This window comes from Panthera pardus, unplaced genomic scaffold (genome assembly GCF_024362965.1).
Source record: "Panthera pardus isolate Hobbes unplaced genomic scaffold, ASM2436296v1 HiC_scaffold_16, whole genome shotgun sequence".
Lineage (NCBI taxonomy): Eukaryota > Metazoa > Chordata > Mammalia > Carnivora > Felidae > Panthera > Panthera pardus.
This window is the reverse complement of record NW_026526721.1, coordinates 67,833,274-67,857,714: the sequence shown is the minus strand read 5'-3', so window position 1 is coordinate 67,857,714 and position 24,441 is coordinate 67,833,274. Positions and strand designations below refer to the sequence as shown.

The window sequence follows — 24,441 nt, the reverse complement described above, 5'->3', positions numbered from 1 at the left end:
TAATTTATCAGCCAGACAGTGGTAATCAGAGCAGAGATGGCTATCGACCCAAACACAGATGAGTCTAAGAGTTCAAAATAAGAGAATATTGAAATAAATGCCAGGAAGAATCAATCTCTTAAGAACCAGGAAGTACTACTTCTAAAGATTCACAAACTACTAATAGAATCAGCTGTTTCTAGGAAACACGTTTGGAAATAATCCTTTTGACATTTTTATGTCTGAAATATACCCTTACATGTAGTTTGTAATCAGGCAAGTGAAAATGAAAAATTACCACAATATGTATATAACAATTGCATGTTGTAAAAGAAAGAAAGAATGATAATGTAATGATAAGGATATACAAAAAGAGGACTATCAGTATGAAGTCTTGAAAAGAGAGGTTTGGTTTTATCGATTTTTATCAAGCATGGTACAAAAAAAAATGAGACACACACACACACACACACACACACACACACACACACAGAGAATTTCTCAGAGAAGCAGAGCTTGGTGAAGCAGGGGGCCCCATCTGAAAACTCAAGATCATCCAACTCCCTTGGTTTCATTTCATGTTCATTAAGAATCTTATGATTTTGGTTTCCTAGGTATCTGAATTCTGGAAAGGGAAGAGGAAATCTTTATCACTGGAAATATTAGACTTCTATTATAATTAAACATTGTTGATAGAACTGTAAATAGTTCATCTTCTGATGGTAATTTGAAAATGCTTTTCAAAACAAATAATGCACTTACTCTTTGCCCAACAATTCCACTTCTAGGTATTTATTCTATAGCTATACAGGTACAAGATTATAGAGAACACTCATTGCAATATTGTTTGTAGCACAAAAAGATTATAAATAAGCTAAGTGTCCACCGATAGGGGGTTGGTTGTTTAAAAATGTATCAAACATCAAAGGTGTATTATGCAACTATTAAAAATGGAAGTAACTCTGTCTATACTGATATTAATGATATCTAAGGTGCGTAAGTGAAAAAGGTGAAGAGTGTTATCTTTTTAAAAAGAACACATGCACTGCTGTTTGTAAATTTATAGAATTCTCTGGGCAAATACCTAAGAAACTGACATACAGGGTTGCCTCTAAAGAGAAAAACTGGAGGCCACAGGAGGGTAGACATTTTCATTTTATACCTTTTTCCTATTATTTGAATTTGAATTATTTACTTTGTGCGTATCTTAGCTATTTAAAAACAAAAGAACTGGGGGCGCCTGGGTGGCTCAGTCGGTTGAGCGTCCAACTTCAGCTCAGGTCACGATCTCACGGTTTGTGAGTTTGAGCCCCGCATCAGGCTCTGGGCTGGTGGCTCAGAGCCTGGAGCCTGCTTCCGATTCTGTGTCTCCCTCTCTCTCTGCCTCTCCCCCATTCATGCTCTGTCTCTCTCTGTCTCAAAAATAAACATTAAAAAAAAAAATTAAAAAAAAAAAAGAACTGTATTGTAAACTAACGAAATAGCAGCTGATCCAACCTGCCCCCCCATGTAAGTTTCTTAGCTCACTGATTCAGAAACGGCTATCACTGAGTGGCAAGACCCCTAGACCTAATGTCTACACCTGGGAGCCATGTAACTCAGCCCTTGTGCAGGATCCTTGACACAAATATTCTCACTTCATTTTATAAGAATTCCTATTACATGTAGGATAGACGAGCTAAGATGTGTAATATAACTTCAGAGGCCAGTAATCAAAAAGCCAAGTATTTTCAGGGTGCCTGGTGGCTCAGTTGGCTAAGCATCCAACTTCAGCTCAGGTCATGATCTCACGGTTCCTAAGTTCGAGCCCTGCATCGGTCTCTGTGCTGACAGCTCAGAGCCTAGAGCCTGCTTCAAATTCTGTGTCTACCTCTCTCTCTGCCCCTCCCCCGCTCACGCTCTCTCTCCCTCTCAAAAATAAAATAAACATTAAAAAATTAAAGAAAAAGCAAGTATTTTCATTTAATTCTCTCACTCTTGGGGTTTGCTTCTTCTGTTATATAAAAATGATGACCAAGAGGTTGTTTTACACTGGATGGATGTGCTGAAATCACTTGTTATTGCATAAAGGATCAAAATAGTTTACATAGGAAAGGGTTAAATTAAGATCATTCATAATCAAAGTGGGGAAAAGTAGCTGTGTCAGGACTGAATTCATATACTCCCCAGTGCTCTGGGACATGCACAAAGTAGAAGCCGATTTGAATTTGACTTTCATTTGAGTTTTTAGTTTAGAGTCTGATACAGTATCTTTATACACTGGTTTGTCTGATCCAGTGGGTGAATGTCATCTACGAAAAGTCAGGCAGACAAGATAATTTCCTGCTTGTCAGAGAGGGCTCAAACTACATAATTGTTAAGTATTTCTATGACTTTTTATGATACTAAAATTATAATAAACTGCCTTTCAATTAAAAAGTCAAGGTAATTTGGCAGAACAAATACAATGCTGATGCAGAGTTTTTTCAAAGAAGTTAATAAAATTTCACAGGCCCACAATTCAAACTGCAAAAAACAAAGTCCTGTGCAACACAGAATACAGTTACAATGGATGTGTTTCAAGAACACAAATTGGATCATAACCCTGAAACTACTACCTCCCCCACTCCTGCTCCCAATGGCAAACCAAGTCAGTTAACCTTAGGGACATAAAACTACGTATAAATAAATTTTTAGTAACCCAAACACTCAAACCTTAGGTGTCATAAAATAAATCACAAAATTTCAGGTAAGAACTATTCCCATTCAACATTTAATGAGATTCTTTTTTTCATTATTATTATGTTTATTTATTTTTGAGAGAGAGAGAGATAGAGTGCGAGCAGGGGAGGGGCAGAGAGAGAGAGGAAGACACAGAATCTGAAGTAAGCTCCAGGCTCTGAGCTGTCAGCACAGAGCCCGACGTGGGGTTTGAACTCACGAAAGGTAAGATTATGACCTGAGCCGAAGTCGGACGCTTAACTGACTAAGCCACCCAGGTGCCCCAACCATTTAATGAGATTCTTAAGATATCATTAATAACGAAACAATTTTCAATCTTGGGTTTACATAATTTTTAAGGCATTTTTAAAGCTGTTTTCAAATATATTATATTTGATCACCTTATCGACCCTTTGAAGCAGGTAAAGCATTTTACAGATGAAGTGACGAAAGTTCTGGAAGTCAAAATGACTTATTTGGAAACAATGTAAATTAGCTTTGCTAAAAATAATATAATTAAGGTGTACAGAATCTAGCATGAAGCCACTGTGTCAGACTGAAAAACAAAACAAAACAAAACAAAAACCCCCAAAACCCCAAACAAGACTTGGTATTTCTTTTATTCAATCGTATTCACACAAAAAGCATGCTTCCCCAATCTGTGTTCAGCACTAAAAGCTTGAAGTGACTGAACATAAATAAGCTAGATGACAAAATAAAAAACCGAAAAAGTTACAAAGAAGATGAACCTTAATCATGATACATGTAAAATGGGTTCAAAAATGATTGTTTAGGTATTTAATAGGGAAAACATAAGACTTTTTTCAAAACCATTTATCAGGCACCTATTTTTTGTAAGCCACTATGTTGGAACAATAAATAGGACACACTGTATCCTCAAATGACTCCTAACCTAAAGGAATATGATCGACAGCTATTGGCTTAGTAGCCATTTATATGCACAGTGTGAAGAAAATAATTATACTTCATTCTTTTTTCTTAAAAAAAAAAAAAAAAAAGCTATGTCTAACCATGAGAAGCAATAGCCCCCACTATCAGGTGCTGAGTATAGCAGGAAAAGTGGGCTGAAATCTATTAGCAATAGGTTTTAAGGAAAACCCTGACAAAGTATGGTAGGTTTAGAAGAGACTGATTGTGGTGGTCAGTGCTGGGAATCCATGTTTGATGAGGGCAGCTTGTGAGAACTGGTGGATGCTTAGATTAAGGCTAAGGTCAGACAAGACAGGTACAATGTTTTGAGGGTGTCAGTGGAAGAGGGAGGGAGCTGACTTGCCCTGTGGGCTGTGTTGCTCCAAATCAGCTCTCTCCATAGGAGGAAGAATTTCCCAGGACCCAGAGCTGATAAACAATGGGACAGGGAATGGCTTCCTCATCCAGGCGGGATTCCAGTTGCAGTGAGATGGGCATATCTCTGGATTGTAAGCGAAGAGACTCACTTATTGAATGATAAGTTATACCAGATGATAACTGAGGTTCATTTAAGCAGATCAATAACAAATAAATTTAGGTAGAGAGCCTAACTAAAACTAAAACTTTCATAGGTGCTTCTCAGTAGATATGAATAATACAGAATTTCTTTCCAGTTTTATTAGGAAGTATCATAAATAAGAAATAAGATTATAAAATAAGTACAATAAATTTTTATCATGAAAAGTTTTAAGGATTAGAATCAAGAAATTTCCCTGAAGAGTTGGTTTATTAATATACTTTATTGGATAAATTTTATGATTATGCATACTGACTAAATTTTATTTTATGATAAAGTTAGTAAAGCTACCTGGGAATTATTAGATTAAACCTTTATTAAAAATATTTCTACAGTCTAAATTAACCTTGATATTGCATTTGAAAATACTCCTTCAGGAAATAAAGACACACGTATAAAGAGAAACAGTAAACATTCACAATATGTTTGTTCATGGGTTTTAGGTGTGTTGAATATACAGGATACACACATACATATGTACACACACACTGATATAACATTTCTATATTGTTGAGCTGTGCCTCTCTTCTCAGCCTCAGATTTTCTTCCTAAAAATGATTGTTGTGGCCTTCATGATCTGCCACTGATTAAAACATGCAGTACATGAAACCGTGGTTTCAAAAAAGTATAGGGCATATTTTCCTGCAATATTCATTAATAGCAATGACTTTATTTATGTTATTATTTTATTTGTGTCCCTTGTTTAGCCTCTTTGTTGGCATAGGTTAGTCCTATAAAGGCTGACAGTTATGTTTAGAGTCTCTTACGGTGGAAGGCAAGGTAGTTATCTTGCAGAAATGAAGCACAACTAATAACCCTTTGAAATAGTGGGCCCAGAGTAGAGATTGGTTGTACTATATCAGGTAGTATAGGTATAGGTTTATCAGTAACTTTTAAGTTCCCAAAGAACTACTTACGGTTCTATAGAAGGCAATGCACAGTTGCATCATGGAACACTGATCACCTGGTCAAGCCCTCTATCTTTCAGAAACAGAGTCTGTTTACAGACTCATTTCTCTTCTTGAAAATCTCCATGGATAAACATTATATTATCTTGCTCAATAGGTCCTATCAGCATATCATGGCTCTTACATTTAAGATTTTTCACAAATCCATTTTCTTCCTTTAATCCACCTTCTGTTTTTTCCTTCTTGATCACAGAATCATGAACATGAGTAACAGTCACTTCTAGTTCATAAAGTTGGAAAGAATAATTAAGTCACTTACCTACCTTTCCTTAAAATCCCTAATTTCCTTAAAAGTGTGCATATTATAATCATGCTCATCATCCCTTTCTGAATTTTCTCATTTCCCCTCCATTTTGGGGTAAATGTATGTTTTTATTTCTTTGCATGCTGTTAAAGTGGGACATAATTATCTTAATAAAAGCAAGATACATGAAAATATATTAAGAGGATCACTCTCTACCCTATACATGTCACATGCCTTTCAATACAACTGAGTATATTTTCTTTCTTCAAATAGCACTTGAAGTCAGCTTGTAGTCACCTATCATTGTCACGGGGCTCGTGTCTAGCTTATCTTTCCCCCTTACTCCTCACTCATTATCTATGTCTGACTTTGCCACTGAGGCCTTCCAGTAACTTGAATTAGATAAAGAACCTCCTAAGGCCACTTCTGCTAAAACTCAAATTATATTGTTTCAGTAAACTCAACACCAAAGTGCTAACATTTTTCAAAATGCCGTTTTCAAAGCATTTATCTGTTCAGTGAAAAATGACTGTGTGAGTTGTGGCAAACGGGGCTAGATGTCTACTTTTCAGATAAGGTGAAATGCATTTTCATAACTTTGTATATAGAATATGCTTCAAGATTTTGAAACTCACATTATCTAGTCATGAATTTATTTATTTGCCCTGTTGAAGATACTTCAATTAATAAACATATAACACAATTATAAATTCTGAATCTCCTTAAGGAAATAAAAGCATACTGCTGATAGCTTCCAAGGGCATGTATATATGCAAGTACACGTATCAAAATAGTGCACTTTTATGGGGCACCTCGGTGGCTCAGTCAGTCAGTTAAGCCACCAACTCTTGATTTTGGCTCAGGTCGTGATCCCAGGGTTCTGAGATTGAGCCCCACGTCAAGCTCTGCGCTGACAGTGTGGAGCCTGCTTGGGATTGTCTTTCTCCTTTTCTCTCTGCCTCTTCCCCACCTTTCGATTGCTCTCTCTCTCACAACATAAATAAATAAACATTAAAAAAAAAAGTGCACCTTTAGATAGGATGGAATGATTCAGTTTTTCTTCTATAGAGATGGCAACAATAGTATCAAGATCAGTGGACCACAAAATATTGCAACAGAAGGCTTTAGCAGTAACAGCACTTTTAAACATGGCTTGAACAAAATTAACTAGCTTTTAATTTATTAAGTCAGTAATTACAATCAATGCATATATTTTCACACTTTTCATGTAGAGTCCTCTGTTATTTAAAAGTAACAAAAGGAATACTAAATTTACTGGAAATGGTAAAAAGACTAGATATTTTCCACATTAAAAATAGAATAATGGCTCTGGTAAAAAAGAAATACGAATTTGCCATTACTGGCTTTAAATATCAGTCTAAAGGTCTAGATGTGTCTATAATTAGATTTTGTAGTAAGTTCCCTTTCATGAAACCTCTTTTACTTAGAAGGAATTAGGTCAGATTTTTACAAAGGCAGTAAGAGTATCTGTGACAGATTTATTCAAATTCTCCATTGTTCCACTAAAATGTGCCCTTTTGCCTTTCTGCAGCTAGTGCTGAATAACAAAGAGTGGCCACAGTTGCTATTATTTGCAATAAGTCATACCTACTGAGATTCAAAATGCAGGTGGGGTGCCTGGTTGGCTCAGTAGGTTAAGTGTCCAACTCTTGATTCTGGCTCAGGTCATGATAAGTGTGATATCGAGCCCTGCATGGGGCTCCACAGTGACAGTATGGAGCCTGCTTGGGATTCTCTATCTCTGCCCCTCCCCCACTCTCTCAAAATAAATAAATAAACTTAAAAAAAATGGAGGTAATGTACACTTCATTCATTCATTCACTCACTCATTCACTCATTAGTCAGGATCTAGAGCTAGGTAGTGGGTTGGGAGTTGGGTGTCAGAATTTATAAGGCACGAGTCTATGCTCCAGATTTTGTGATTGGTAGGGGAGGTAAGACACACATTCAAGTAACTATTAAATGGTATCAGGAAAGAAAAAAAATCCCACTATGATCATTCAGAGAAGGACTGAAAAGTCTAGGTTTCAACAGTGTGCTTTTAATTTAACGCATCTTTCAGGAGTTTCTTTCTTTCAGGAGTTTCTAAGTGACATTCAAAAACTCACTTGTAATTGAAAACAACAGTAGAATTTATAAATTCAGTTGTTAAGATGGCCACACAAACTCAACCTTTCAATTCTGGCTTTGATTTAATTTAGAATTCTGCTTTCCTTTCTGTCCAACATAATTGTTTTCAAGGACAGATGGGAAAACCATAGTCCTGACCAAGGTCAATAATATCAATTTTCCCTTAAGATTTAAAAAGATGTATAGTTTTCAAATATATACTTTCTTTTTTCTGATTATAAAAGTAAAAAAATGCTCATTATTACAAATCTAGACAAAAAAGAAGGCAATAAAAGAAACATTCTTACTGCCACCACCCAGAGATAAAACTGTTAATTCATCATGTTAAATAGAAAACACATAAAATTTAATGAATGCAATATCTTATAACGAATATTCTACACTTAATTCAAGGGAAAAATGTGTTCATTATGTACTCATAACTTTGTTATTATAAAATCTAACAGATACATACAAAAATCTGAGTGTAATGTTATATGAGGAGTTGTAAACTAAAACTATTCTACCGGAATGTTGTGCAATTGCTAAATTATGAAATTATACCAGAATAAAATAAAACAAAAAATTCTGGCCCAAAATACTTGCCAAAATTGCTCAAAAACCTAATGTAGGTATGTTAGTATAAAAAAAGTACACAGTAACCAAAACTTATTACTCTGGACAACTGGGCTTTATAGGCAAAGCAATAAAAATTAAAGTTAAGGATACCTGGCAGGATGGTACAAAACAGAGATTTCCAAACCTTCCTTTGCAGCACCCTTAGTGCCTTAGTAATTTTTTCATGGTGCCCCAAGGCCAAAAGAAATAGCTAACAATTCTGTTAATTACATAGTTAGGTCCAAACAATTTAACATATATTATATATATATGTGTATATCTATCTATCTATCTATATATATATGTGTGTGTGTATATATATATATATAGATATAGATATATAGATATATATCTATATATATATCTCAAATAACCACAATTGCTTACTAATGAGACACGTGCATCTGATGGGCAATGCATGCCTTCTCAAATCTTGGGATCAACTCTTACAATCAGATCGACACCCTCATTTCCTGGTCCTGATTTTTGTGCAGCACTTCCTTTTTATCACAGCAGCTGCAGGAAACCTAACTTCGGAGAGATGTGATGTCATCGAAAAGAATGTAGTAGGATCTAATGACGAAACTGGGAACTCTCTTGAACTAGACGTTCACAAAGTGTCTGACGGATGTGGAATATCTCTGTGTTTCCTTCAGAAATTTAGGGGGTATAGCTCAGGGGTAGAGCATTTGACTGCAGAAATTTAAAATAACCCACGTTGCCCTTTTGAGTTTGCTGTGGAACTCCAGGGAAGCTGGCCTGGTGTAGTTTGGTAGTCGTGGATATAGGGCAACCTATAAAAGTGTCACTGTAGAAGTGGCAGGAACTCCAAAATAAAGGCTGTCTTTGGAGTGCCAGGGTGGCTCAGTCCATTAAGCAAGCATCTGACTCTCTATCTCAGCGCAGGTCTTGATTGCAGGGTTGTGAGTTCAAAGGCTGTCTTTGAAAAATTTGATACCTTTGATATATAAATTGCTGGTCCTTTTATAACAGAGCACTGAAATCCAAACTGGGATACTATGACATATTATTTTATAGACCATGAGGGCTCTGTTATTGTTTCTTCCTTTTTAAAATTTTTTTGAAGTTTATTTATTTTAAGAGACAGAGAGTGAGTGGGGGAAGGGCAGAGAGAGAGGGAGAGACAGAATCCCAAGCAGGCTCTGTGCTAGTGCACAGAGTCCAATATGGGGCCCGAACTCATGAACAGTGAGATCATAACTTGAGAGGAAACCAGAAGTCAGACACTTAACCGACTGAACCACCAAGGCACCCCCACTTCCTTTTTTTTTTTTTTTTTTAAATAAAAGATTGCTCAAGATGCAGATTTTTTATTCCATTTGTAAGTAATAGCCACCTACTGGATTATGTGTTTATTATGGGATTATTTGTTATAAAGGTAGAATATAGGATTCTTTGTTACAAAGTAGGCTATAAAATTGTAGGATTATTTGCTGTAATAAGCACTTGTATGGGTAAGAGTTAACAAGAGTCTGAAGTGGCTCTATTGGGGCCTATTGACCAATGGCATGCGTATTTCATGGGGACCCCATTAGAGAAAGGTTCCTTTTGTCTGTATACAATTAAGGCTGCAGATGGAATTAAGGTTACTAATCAGTTGAGCTTAAAATTGAGAGCTTATCCTGAATTATCTGGGTGGGTTCAGTATAATCACAGGGATCCTTAAAAGTAGAGAAAAGAGCAGAGGATTAGACCTCAGAGGAAGATGTGACTTGGAAGAAAGGCGCGGGTAATGCTGTGTGAGAAGGACTTGACCCATGGCAGGCTTTAAAGATGGAGGAAGGGAATCCAGGAATCTGGGTGGCCTCTGGAGGTCAGAAAAGGCAAGATAGTGTATTCTTCCCTTGTCTAGAGTTTGCCCACACTTTGACTTTAGCTTAGTGAGACCCACATTGGACTTCTAACTTACAGAAATGTAAGACAATAAACTGGTGTTGTTTTAAGCCACTGTATTTGTGATAACTTGTTATAGTGGCCATGGTAAACTAATACAGACCCCCAAATGACAGTATTGATAACAACACAATAGCGGAGCACCTGGGTGGCTCAGTTGGTTGAGTATTTGACTCTCAGTTTCAGCTCAGGTCATAATCCCAGGGTCATGGGATCAAGCCCCAAGTCGGGTTCTGCGCTGAGCATGAAGCCTGCTTAAGATTCATTCCTCTCTCTCTCTCTCTTTCTCCTAACCATCCCCCCCGCCCCGCCCCTCTCCCCTGATCATGCTCTCTCTAAAATAAAACAAAAAAAAAATGCAATAGCAACTATAAATATTTCAGGTCAGGGGCACTTGGGTGGCTCAGTCAGTTAAGCGTCCAACTTCGGTTCAGGTCATGATCTCAGGGTCCGTAAGTTCGAGCCCCTCATTGGGCTCTGTGCTGACAGCTCAGAGCCTGGAGCCTGCTTTGGATTCTGTGTCTCCCTCTCTCTCTGACCCTCCTTCCCCATTCATGCTCTGCCTCTCTTTGTCTCAAAAATAAATAAACAGTAAAAAAAAAAATTAAATATTTCAGGTCAATTAGATGAGCTGAATAAGCTGTCTGTAATATACTTCCTAAAGGTATTTTCTAGTAAGTTTTGTTTTGTATTGATAGTGTAAGAAGACTGAATAACCTATAGGTGTAGAAAGAATTTTACTGGTATATACTTCAAACATCATAGCTTTTTGCCTCTGTTCATTTTCCTTACTGCTTAATGATGTAATGGCTATAAAGAAGATAAAAATTTCTGTATTATGCTCTGATATGAATTTTAAAAGAATATAGGCTTTTCCATGCTATATGAGTTTAGGCTAAGGATTACATTTCTTTTCCATGTGAAAATACCAATGAAAATATTTTTAGTTATTCTTGGACTCTTTTTAGATGGGAAGATAGTCTGATGTCTGGATGTGGGAGACCTTTTTGTATATTTATTAGTTTTAGAATTTTTATAGTTTTATATTAATTATTATTATATTTCCATTATATCTCTAACAAGGAAAATTCCTACTGTCTGGGTTTATATATTTTTGTGATCTGAAAATATCTATTCAAAGTTCAAAATAGTCTGTGTTCACCTGTGGTTAAAGGCAGGTGTGTGATGCTGTTCAAACAGGTCAGGGTGAACCACGTGGATGACAGTGTAGCCCCAGAAAACAGGAGGAGAAGAATTAGTTTCAGCATACCCCTGATAAAATCTGCAAACCTGAAAAGAAACAATGTTCTATTATAATTCTACTTGGATTTTTAAAATACTGTTAAAATCAATGACACACTTTCATTAAGCAATAATTTCTTGAAAAAATTTCTAGGAGTTCTTTTTAAAGCAAGTAAAAAAACCTTTTTTAACTAGCACATTTTGCATATATCATGGCAAATATTCTTTTCTCTTACAAAACATACAAAATGTGATCTCTGTTCAAGGTCTGTAACTTACAGGATGGATTCTGTGTTTTTTAAATGCTACTTTTACTTTCTTTATATATTTCTATAATTTCCAAACATCCTATAATGAGCATTGTATTATTCTCGTTTTAGAAAACAGGCTAACTTGCTGACATCAACTTGCAAACATGGCTCTCCCAAAATTCAAACTCAGAGAATCCAAATGCTTACCCACAGAGCCACCGGGGTCCTATATGATCTGGTCTGTGCCTCCACTCTCCCTCTGCCTTACTATTCTCCAGTTGGACAGCCGTGTTTTTGTTTCTCATACAAGCTAGGGTTGTTTCCCATAGCAATATGTACCTTTGGTATTTGTCCTGTTTGCCAGGAATGCTGGTACCCTCATTCTTCATGTGACTTTCTCTAGCTTACTCCGGTCATTCAGGTCTCAGTTCAATAAAGCTTTCCCTGCTCATGAAAGAAACCCTCACCATCCCATCTCCACACTCTATTTTCTTCACAGCATTTATCTCTATCGGCATTTCTTTTGTTTTTGCATTTACTTTTTGTCTTCCCTATTAGTAAGCTCCAGGAGAGCAAGAATGTAGCTCTGGAGTAATGACTACTGTCCTACAAAGGTTGTGGCTAATGTTTCAGGGCATTGTAAGTTCTCAAAACTTCTGCTTTTTTATGAATTAACATGAAATTAAAAGGCAAATGGTAGAGATGCTTATTGTTTAGTTATGACCCACAATTTTCCCATTTGCCAATTAGCTTTTCCTCATCTGCTAATTTGTACAGGCACAATCCTCTGGCTGTGCCTACATGCAACGTACTCAGGCCTTCAGAATTGTTCCTGCTGTAGAAAAACTGATCTCATCCCAAATATAACATTTACTGTGTTTTTTCTACTTTGAAGTTTTAAAATTGATTTTAATTTTTATTGTAATTATATTACTGTCCTTCTTAATATTTTCAATGCTATCTTTTGTGCTTATTTGACATGATAAGGTTAATCATGTTTGTAAGCATTGCCTGGACTAAAACAGCTTTCTGTGACAGCTGATGCCATCTTTTGGTGGAAAACATGGATGCATCTTTGCCCAGTGACTTATGTTTGTTCTCAACTATTAAAGTTCACCAGCAGAAAATTCTTTTGTACTCTGAAAACGTTCCACAGCTTCATAGAAATTTCCCTCAAGAAACTCCAAAAACAGTTTTCATGCCCACCAAACACTTTTTTGATTTATGTTTTGGTATGCTGCAAGAACATACTTGTCTGATAGGCAGATGGCAAAGTATGAGAGAATAAAATAGTTTTATGGTATAATCAGAACTGAATAAAGTTGAACAGTGAGAGAGCTGACAGGGCCAGGTCACATAAGAATAAACTGACCACTGTGATTTGCTATTTATGTAGACCTAGTCCTTTCAAATGGGCTAATACCATCAAAATTATTACACCTGGTAGTGGCCTTTAGCAACATAATTACAAAAAAAATCACCCAAACACTAATGTGTATAAGGAGATTCTGTTCTAGGGATCCCCAAAATGATGTTATGAACATAATTTTAAAATTGATTCTAGGCCTAGGAGATAGCTATAATTGACTTCAATTCAGAGTAAGGGTCGTATTTTTTAGATCTTACATTTCAATGAATTAAAAACAGAAATGTCCTCAGTCTCATTTTTCCCTCTAGCTCTATTTCTATATAGATAAAATTAAGGGTTTACAGAAAGAAAATAAAGCAAAAGGTACATGTGAGATGTCATTTCTGATATACAATAGTTCCTCTTTGACCTATCTAGTGCTCAGAATAGGATTTGGGAAATGATGACTCACTATAATTGGCTTGGATATTTAATCAGAAAAATTAGATATGATTCTGTCAAATGTGACAAGTCAATGTATTTCAGTATTTGTGTAGTGATTTCCTACAAATGCTATCTTCCTATTCCTCTTCTTTAGCTTTTAGATTTTATTCTTATATTTCCCTAACTTATAAAAACCTCAGAGCGATTTAGAAATCAGTGTCAGTTTATTCTTTCATTATCCCAGGAACACTATGCAAACTGTAAGGTCTAGATATATTATCCTGTGCCAATTATGTTTAAGTATTTAGAAATTGAGGTGATTTACATATCTTATTTGATCTCCCCAAACATGTAATTAGATTCTTCTCTTTCTGGTAACGTTGATTGCCTAATTTTGTTTTTGATTAAACAGGGTAAACAATTTGGGAAGTGAATAACTCATTTCTTTGGAAACACCAAGAATAGTTTTATAGGCAGTCACCTGGATGAGTGACATTTCTGTTCTTTTTTTTTTTTTTTTTAAGAAAAAATAAGACATTTTCCTTCCTCTGATTCCTTCTAAAAATGTGTTGTCATAATGGGTTAGGATCAAAGGGAGTTTGGTGACTGGAAGTCTTTATGGACACTTTTCATCAAAATGGGATAAATATAGGGATGTACCTGCCAAAAAAGACCAAAAATAAATATCTGCTAATCAGATACTCCCTTTTCATGTAAAGTTCTAAAGATGTTCTTACAAATGATTCTTTTCAATTCTTTTCTATTCTCGATAAATAATCCATTTTCCTTTATTACTGTATTACCTTTCTTTGGGCTCCATTTGTAGCTTCTGTTCTCCAATAATATGGAGACAGGCAGCTTAATTACACTGGAAACACATTTCTATCCTCTGGAAACAGTTGAAGACAGACTACTCCTGAGAATGTTTCTTGCAGCAGCAAATTCTTACTGCATGTGAATTTTCTTGTAGCCTGAACAAGTGCCCTTTTCTGACTTTTGCCTGTTTTATTTTCCCCTGAATTTTAACACTTATCAAAAGGAGCCATTTTTTTTGTTTTTTGTTTGGCCCACCCACATGTTTAACGTAAAATATTCTTACCTTGCCATAGCTATTCCAACAACACAGCCTCCAACTATGGACCAAAATCCAATCCAGCCAGCATCTACCTGCGGAGAAAGTGGCAGACACATTTAATATAAGACTATCATGTTGCAATTTAGAAGGCAAGAAATAAAGATCCTCTGTCATCAATATGTAAATATATTTATATATTATATATACACGTATAATTCAAATATAATCAACAGCTAAATGGCAACAAATGTAGAAAATGAATAAAATGAAAGGATTCATGTGTGACTAATTAATACAACTTATCTAAGTAAATATATCCTTATTTAAGTTTTTATTGGAACATTTAAATCCAAAAAATAATCAGCATCACAAACAGGAAAAGGACAGAAGATGGTCAGTGACTTCAAGAAGCTTAAATATAGGCAATATACAGGACACTACTAGGAAATAATTAGGTGCTAAAACATCTGGCAACAATTAAAGATGTATCAAGAGGTCACAGAAGACAGAGAGAGTGACAGCAAGAGCAATGTGGAATGGAGCACGTAGGGAGACCACTGAAAGAGAACTGGAGCTGGGTTTCAAATACAGAGCTCACTCCACTCTTGAGAAAACATTTCCAACCCTGCCATTTACTAGCTTTGTGACCCTGGATGGATTATGTCTTCTTATCTATAAAATGAACTAAAAGAGATAATCTGTGCATAGACTTAGATCAGTGGTCAGCAAACAGGAAGTACTATCTATGTGTTATTACTATCTGTTATTACTACCTGATGATGCTTCTCCATCTATCTAATGTCTTAACTCTTTCCTCACCTCATTGCCAAACTTTCTCAGAGAAATCTACAAATGCTGCCTAGATTTACCCATCATTCATGTATCTTTAACTCCTGCTATTACTTGGCTTCTATCCAAATTCATACCGTAGGTCTCTGTTTCCTCATTAAAATAAGGATAACAAGAGATTTTTATTTTTTTGAGACTTAAATAAACTAATATGTGTAAAATGTTCAATACGTGTTAGAGGTTACCACTGGAATTCCATTTGTCCCTAACGATATCAGTGCATTTTGTCTCCTTGTTCCCTCTCCACGGTCACCATGCTTGCTTATTACCTTAGTTCTTACTTCTGGACTGCTATAATAGCTTCTTAAATGGTCTCCACAACCTGTTCTGCCCACTATTGCCAGAATAATTATCCTAACTATCCCACTTTCCTGCTCAGAAATAGTTACAAGCTTTCACTGTGGCTACAGGGTCAAGTCCAAGCTTGACCTGGCACTGAGAGATGCCCAACTAACTTCTACCTTTTATTATTTTCCCAGTTGTATTTTTCATTATACCTGTTTACCAAAATATGTGATCTTCTACCTGGACACTTAGCTGGATTATATGTCCCAGCTCCCATTCAATTACATATGACTAGGTGACTTAAGTTCCTAATGAAGTGGGCAGAATTAAGGTGTGCCACCTGTAGGTTAGAATCTGGAGGACAGCTGTATGCCTCCTCCATGCTTTCTTTCCCTTTTTGACAGCTGGATTCTGAATGCAGTCACCCGCCTAACTGATGCATACAACAAGGTCTTAGAAGATAAGACTGTTGGGGGCGCCTGGGTGGCTCAGTCGGTTAAGCGGCCGACTTCGGCTCAGGTCATGATCTTGCGGTCCGTGAGTTCGAGCCCCACATCGGGCTCTGTGCTGACAGCTCAGAGCCTGGAGCCTGTTTCAGATTCTGTGTCTCCCTCTCTGACCCTCCCCTGTTCATGCTCTGTCTCTCCCTGTCTCAAAAATAAATAAAACGTTAAAAAAAAAAATTAAAAAAAAAGAAGAAGATAAGACTGTTGCAAAGTGGAAAGAAGCAACCTCGGTCTCTAAATCAGTGTGAGGAAGTTATTCAAACTGTGCACAATTGTCCTAGGTTATTATGCAAACTGTCCTAGATTGCTATGTAAATGAGAAATAAATTTCTTAAGCCTCAGGATTCTGGGATTCTACTTCTCATAGCAGCTTAGCCTACTCTAAGTAATACAATTACTTAACAGTGTTTGGTGCCAGAGCAAAGATAAGTACTCTCTGGAGAAAGAGAACAGCCTGAAGCTTAATTTATCTCTACATTTTTTTTTTTTTCATATCATTGGCATTTGGGGCAAGAGAATTCTCTGTTCTGCAGAACTGCCCCTCTCACTGCAGAGCATTTAACATCCATTGTCTAAGGCCCACTTAATGCCATTGGGCCTCCCAAACATTTCCATCTATCCCCTTGCTGAGTGGGGCTCCGTGTTAGGCTAAGAACCACTGTGCATCTGACTGTACTAATCCTAGTCCTTTTAGGTAAGGCTTTTGTGCTTTACTGCTTCCTTTGTTCATGACATTTGCTTTAGTTAATAACATTCTACCCACTAATTAATTAAAATTTTTTTCTTTAATTTTTTTTTTTTTGCTTTCATTTAATTTTAAATTTCATTTCATTTAATACCTGGTGTAATTCTTGGTCTCTCTACCTCTCAGAGTTTACACAGACAGAGATACTTGAAAGGGCTTCTCAGGATTTATAAGCATAAGATCTGCAAAATCAGAATCATTCAAATGGGTGCTACACTTTTCTTTCTTTGGAATTGAGCATGCCTGGAACACCTGACATCCAGAAAAATAAGTTAGAAAACTAAAGGAAGACTTTCTTCTTCTGGTGAAGGTACACTAGGTAATCTGGATTGATATTCTGGTTGAAAACTAGAAAATCCAGGGGAAAATCTATCTGATGGCATCAGAGGGCCCAGAAGGTAATTCAGAATTATGGAACCATGATGTAAAATGGGAGGGAAACCCAGAAAGGTAAGCCTGGTTTCCTTTGGGGTACCTGATTTCAGAAAAGGTAGCTAAGGGGCTGACAGATATCAATAGCCTGCTGACTTAGGAAAGAAAAAACTGTGAGTGTGGGGCCTGTTGTGGTGTGGGTGGCCTTATAAAAACCCGAGCCTTTAGATGGTAACTTTGAAAGGCTGTATCTAAGAGTACTGTGCACTGGAAATAGAACAGTATTCTGTGGGACAGAAGCCCAGCTTTAAATTATCTCAATTCTTGAAGCTGGATTAAATGATCCTTACACTCCTGTAGAGAAAACATAAGTTGTTTCTGAGGTTAAATAACATCACCTTGAAGCTTAAATGATCTCTATAACTTTTCATATACTATGTCTGGCACTCAGTCAAAAATAAAGGAACACATAAGGAGATAAAAAAACATAAATGAATACCACAAATAAAAAAAGACCCACAGGGGATCCAGATCAAGGAATGATGAGATTTTAAGCAACTATTTTTAATAATTTGAAAAAGTAAAAGATCAAGCACTTAACAGACACTTGGAAACTACAAAAAAAAATCAAATAAAAACTTTGTAACTTAAAAATATAAAAACTGAAATTAACTCATAGATGTGTTTAAGAGAATATTAGAGCTGAAAACTGAAATAGTGAGTTGAAGAAAAGCTAGATAAAACATCCAGTCTGAAGGAGAGGAAGGAAAAAGCATAGATAATTCAGAAAAGAGAGTAAGAGACATAGGAAATAGAGTGTGAAGGTTTAACATAAGGAAATTAGAGAAAATAAAGCTTAAGGGATACTGGCTAAGAATTTTCAGACACTGGGGTGCCTGGGTGGCTCAGTTGGTTAGGTGTCTGACTCTTGATTTTGGCTCAGGTCATGATCTCATGGTTCATGAGTTTGAGTCCTGCATTGGGCTCTGTGCTGACAGCATGGAGCCTGCCTGGGATTCTCCAACTTCCTCTCTATCCCTCCCCTGCTTGCGCTCTCTCTCTCTCTCTCTCTCTCTCAAAATATAAACTAAAAAAATAAAGAAAGAAAGAATTTTCAGACACTGATGGCAGACATCAAGTTATAGGTTCAAGAAGTCCTACAAACCTCAAGAAGAATAAATTTCAAAGTCACCACCTAGTTATATCATAGTAAAACTGCTGAAACCAAAGACAAAGAAAAAACCTTAAATGCAACAAACTTTTAAACTTAAAAGCTGACTTCTTGGAAGCCAGAAGAAAATGGGATTATTTTCAAAGAACCAAAAGATAATAAAATGCCAATCAAGAATTCTATCTCCGTGAAAATAATCCTCAAAAATGAAGGTGAAATGAAGACATTTTCAGGCAAAAATAAAGAACAAACCCGCAACAAGAGAATTTGTCACAACCAGACCTGCACAAAAACCAAACCACATGCTCACTAAACGGTGCTTTTTAGACAGAAGAAAAGTGATCACAGGTGGAAAACTGTAGATAAAGAGATGAAGAGCAACAAAATGGGCAAATATGAAGGTGAATCTAAATACTGACTATATAAGCAATAATAATAATGTTTTGTGCAGTGTAAAACATGATGATAATAGCACAAAAGATTGTAGAGGGTTAAATAATGTTGAAAGGTTCTATGGATCTTGGGCTGTCTTGGAAGAGGTGAAAGTTGTAATTTATAATAGGTGTTGATAAATCACAAGAGCATTCTGTACTTTCTAGGGTAACCACTAAATAATAAAAGAGATTATAACTATCAAGCTTATAAAAGAGGAAGGCAGAATAGTGAAAATTACTTAACCCAGAAGAAAGTAAGAAAGTAGAAAAAAGGATAGACTGAAAAAAATGAAATCAATAAGATGATAGATCCCAACCCAAATTTATCAATAATTATATTAAGTGTAAATGGACTAAATACTCTAATTAAAACACAAAGATTATCAGACTGGCTTAAAGAAAAAAAAGGACATGCTGCTTATAAGAGGTATACGTAAAGAAAGTCTAAAAGTAAAGAAATGTAAAAAGATACACCATGCGAACACTAGTCAAGAGAAAGCTGGTATAATGTATAAGTTTTAAGGCAAAAGCATCACTAGAAATAAATAATACTTCATATGGATGGAAGGTTCAATTCAGTGGTCAGATATTATAATTCTAGATTTATGTGCACCTAATTACATAGTCTTACAATATAACACCATACCCAAGAATTATAGAATACAGTTGACCAAATACTGGGTGAACAAATTTGAAACTACTGAAAATACAGATCACATTTATGCAATTTAGTAAGGAATTAAAAAAAGAACGAGAGAATCTTCAAGAGTTTATACATTAAGAAAATGTTCTAAGTAACCCATGGTTCAAAGAAGAAATCACTATGGAAACTAGAAAACATTTGAAATTGAAAAATAATGAAAATCCTACTTAGCAAAACTTATGGAATGACGATAAAGCTATATTTAAAAGGAAATACATAGCTTTAAAATGCACACATTAAAAAGAAAAGCTGAAAACCAAAGATCTAAGCATTTATATCAAAAAATTAGACGGGCACCTGGGTGGCTCCGTCGGTTAAGTGTCTGACTTCGGCTCAGGCGATGATCCCACGGTTTGTGGGTTTGAGCCCCGTGTTGGGCTCTGTGCTTACAGCCTAGAGCCTGCAGCCTGCTTCAGATTCTGTGTCTCCCTCTCTCTCTGCCCTTCCCCTGCTTACTCTCTCTTTGTCTCTCTCTAAAATAAATAAAAACATTTTTAAAAATTTAAAGAGAAAGTTAGAATAAGGAGAGCAAAGTACCTTCCCTAAAAAAAAAAAAAAAAAACAAAAAAAAAAACGAACAGAATAGAAAAATATAAAGATATAAATCAGAAGCTGATAAAATAGAAAAGGATTCATTAAAGAGACACTGGTGAAATTATTAAAGGGAAAAATGAGAGAGAAGATACATAATCAGTATCTAGAATGACACATTGACTTATCTTGGAGACCTAATGAAATCATAAGATGATACTATGAAGAACTTCTTAGCAATAAATTTGAAAAATGAGATGACATGAACAAATTCTAAAAAAGTAGAATTTATTAAAATTGATGTAAGAATACATGGGAAATCTGAGTAATGTTATAACTACTGAATAAACTGAACCCATATTAAAAACCCTTTTACAAGAAGGCTAGCTGGTTTCATCAGTGAATTCTACCAAATATTTAGGGAAAAACAAAAGCCCCAAACCACCAAGATTACACAAACTCCCCACTAAGAGAGGGGAAAAAATGCCTCCTTATTTGTTTTTGAGACTGGTAAAAACTTTGATACCAAAACTTAAAGGACAGAAAAAGAAAAGAAAATTATAGTCCAATCTCATTCATGAGCATAAATGTAAACAGTCTTAAGTAAAACATGAACATATGAGTCCAGTGATGTATAAAAAATGTAACAAGTCACTGACAATAGGATTTGGTACAGGAATGCAAGGTGGGTTAACATTTAATAATCAGTAAACGTAATTTGCCACATTAGAAATTTAAAAGAGAAAAATCATATGATTATCTCAAGTGTTAAATTTTATTAAATGTACTTTTCTCCATCTACTTGTCATTAGTCACAACTGATATGTAAAGAGGCTAAAGTATCTGTTGGTGAATTACTAAAACAAGTAAGTGAGTTTAACAAGGCTGCTGGATACAAGATCAGGTATATTTCAATTCCTTGCAAAAGTCAACTATACTTCTATACACCAGCCAACAGAAAATAAAATTTTAAGTAAGCCCATTGTGGGGCTTACACTCACAACCCCAAGACCAAGAGTCACATGCTTTACTGACTGAGCCAGCCAGGTGCCCCAGAAAAGAAAAAAATTTAAAGATACCAATTACAATAGCCTCAGAAAATATCGTATACCTGGGACTGAATCTAACAAATACATAGAAGATGTCTTTGCAGAAAATTATAAAGCATCATTCAGAGACATTAGGACTTTAGTAAATGTACAGAAATACAATGAACATGGTTCGGAGGGCTCAGTATTACAAAGACCTTAATTTTCAAAGTGATCTTCTAGATTCAAAAAATTCTAGTCAAAATCCCAATAAAGGGGCATATTTATTCTATGAAATACCAAAACTTATTATAACACTGAAACACTTGAGACACTTTGGTATTGGCACAAAGACAGGCAAATAGACTATAGGGGAAAAAACAGTTTAGAAACACATCTGTGCACATAAGGGCACTTCATTAAGACAAAGTTGACACTAGAGTACAATAAGAAAAGCATAATCTTTTCAAAAACTGATACCAGGTTAATGGATACCTATACGGGGGGAAAAAAAAGAAACTTAACGCCTACCTTATAATGAGCACAAAATTCAATTCTAGGTTTAAATGTGACAGAACTAATGATAAAACTTCTAGAATAGCACTGACAGTGTTTTCTATGATGGCAGATATGTTCTGTATCTGCACTGTCCAAAATATGGCAGCCACAAGTCACAAGTGGCTACTGAGCACCTGAAAGGTAGCCAGAAGGTGGCCATTGAGGAAGTGAATTTTTATCTTTATTTCATCCCAACTAATTTAAATTCCAAATTAAATAGCTATGATTGGCTAGTGGCTACTGCACCAGACAACACAGTGCCACAGGTTAACATAGGGGAATATGCTCATAAACTTTGAGCAAGCAAAGATTTCTTTCTTTCTCACTCTTTTGCATTATGGTCTCTGTTTTGTCCAACATGTAGGTTATCTTTGAGTTGGTTTCTATTCAGTACTTCCTTTTTGTAAATATGGGCCACATTTTCCTAATTTTTTTTTTTATTTAAAAAAATTTTTTTAATGTTTATTTTTGAGAGAGAGAGAGAGAGGGAGCCAGAGTATGAGCAGGGGAGGGGCAGAAAGAGACAGAGACACAGAATCTGAAGCAGGCTCCAGGCTCTGAGCTGTCAGCACAGAGCCCGACGTGGGGCTTGAACCCACAAACCGTGAGATCATGACTTGAGCCAAAGCTTAACCAACCGAGCCACCCAGGCGCCCCGTCTAATTTTTTTTAACAGTGTGGTACATGTTGTGGATGACACAATATAAAGGTTCTGGATCCTTTTATCTTTCTCTAAAATGGTTGATTTTTGTGTTAGCAGGCAGTTCAATTAATAACTGATCACCTTGAACTTCTGTTGGCTTGATTTTGTGTTTTATTAAGGAAGATAAGTAGAAACCTAAATGTTTCTCAAGACCCCCTCACTTGGTAGGATTCAGTCTCCAAATTGTCTCCTCTGCAGATTTTTGTCAGGGCTTGTTTATAGGCCTTGGGTATTGTGGGTCTAAGTAGAATAGGCCTTATCTTACCTAGAACATGGTTCTTGATTTTAAATTTTGGCCTAGATTCTATGTCTTAGCAGAAGCCCAAGGTATTAAAAAGGTGTTAATGAGGTATTACCATTCTGGTTGAACTAGAACTCTAAGAGCCCAGCACTGCTTACCCTCTACTGTATTCGTTCTGCTTTCAACCTCACAGAAATCTTTCTGTTAAGCCTCTAATAGTTTTGCCGTTTACATGTGCAGTTCATTTCTCAGTCTAAGACGTGCTGAGGACCCCATACAGTGCTCTGGGGAGCCTCCTTCTGCACAGCTCTTTTTTAAAAATATATTTTAGTACTTTTTTTTTTTTTCACAAAAAAGTTTATTTATTTTGAGAAAGAGGGAGAGAGTGTGTGCATGGGAGGGGCAGAGAGAGAGGGAGAGAGAAGTTTGCAAGCAGGCTCCGCACCATGAGCACATAGCCTGATGTGCACATAGCTTGATCCCATGACCATGAGATCATGACCTGAGCTGAAATCAAGAGTGAGCTGCCCAGGTGCCCTGCATAGCTCTATTCTTTACAATCAGTAAGAAAAAGGCAGCCCAATGGTGGGCAAGAGACTTGACCAGGTGTGTCACAAAAAAGGATATTCAAATATCAAACAAAAAGATATCATTATAGTGGCATTTAACTGCATATCCATTAGCATTTCTAACTTAAAAAAATTTTTTTTAGGGGCGCCTGGGTGGCTCAGTCAGTTAAGTGACCGACTTCAGCTCAGGTCATGATCTTGCTGTTCATGAGTTCGAGCTCTGCGTCGGGCTCTGTGCTGACGACTCAGAGCCTGAAGCCTGCTTCATATTCTGTGTCTCCCTCTCTCTTTGCCCCTCCCCTGCTTGCACTCTGTCTCTCTCTCCCTCAAATATAAACAAACATTAAAAAAATTTAAAAAAAATTTTTAATGTTTATTTATATTTGAGGGAGAGAGAGACACAGAGCACAAGTGTGGGGGAGGGGGTGGTACAAGAATCTGAAACAGACTCCAGGCTCCGAGCTGTCAGCACAGAGCCCAATGTGGGGCTTGAACCCACAAACTGTGAGATCACAACCTGAGGCGAAGTCAGACGCTCAAGTGACTGAGCCACCCAGGCGCCCAGCATTTCTAACTTTAGAGACTCAGGTACCTGGGTGGCTTATTTGGTTAAATGTCAGACTTTGGGTCAGGTCATGATCTCACATGAGTTTGAGCCCCGCATTGGGTTCTCTGCTGTCAGCACAGAGCCTGCTTAGGATTCTCTGTCCCTCTCTCTCTCTGCCCTTCCCCCACTTATGTTATCTCTCAAAAATGAACAAACATTAAAAAAAAAAAAAAAGATTAACATTGTCAAGTGTTGGTAAAGATGTGGAGCAATGAGAAATTTCATATCCTGCTGGTAAAACTATAAACTCATACAACCACTTTGGGGAAGTTTGGCATCATCTATCAAACCAGGAATATACTATAACCAACAATTCTATTGCTAGCTACATATCCAACAGAAATGTGTATAGAGGTGCATCAAGAAACATGTATGATAACATTCATACAGCATTGTTTGTGATTGTGACAGTTAAAAACTGTAAACAATCCAAATGTTCATCAAAAGCAGAATGGAAAATTGTTGTTCATTCATACAATAGAAAGTCACACCAGCGTGCTGGATTGCTTCCATTTGCCCCTCCAAATCTCTCTACCCCTTTCTACCATGCTGTCTGGAAGTAAGGAGAAGGTATACATGGCCTGAATCATATAGGTCAAAAATATAGGTCAAAAATAACCATAGGTACATGGTTATTTTTAAAGAAATGAGGTACCCTTATTCTGAGACTAGGGAGAAAGTGAGAAATTAGATGTCGACATTAGCCATATATTTGATGA

General features: G+C 36.4%; 1 protein-coding gene across 1 annotated transcript in view; it reads right to left on the bottom strand.

Annotated features, from left to right (window-relative positions):
- Positions 1 to 24,441, bottom strand: part of SLC49A4 (solute carrier family 49 member 4) — a 77,907-nt gene that overhangs the window by 10,441 nt on the left and 43,025 nt on the right. Inside the window, exons 6-7 of the mRNA XM_019448584.2 lie at positions 14,445 to 14,512; positions 11,223 to 11,350 (exon numbers count right to left, since the gene is read on the bottom strand). Coding sequence (XP_019304129.2) covers positions 11,223 to 11,350; positions 14,445 to 14,512 — 196 coding nt within the window. The remainder of the gene's footprint in view (positions 1 to 11,222; positions 11,351 to 14,444; positions 14,513 to 24,441) is intronic.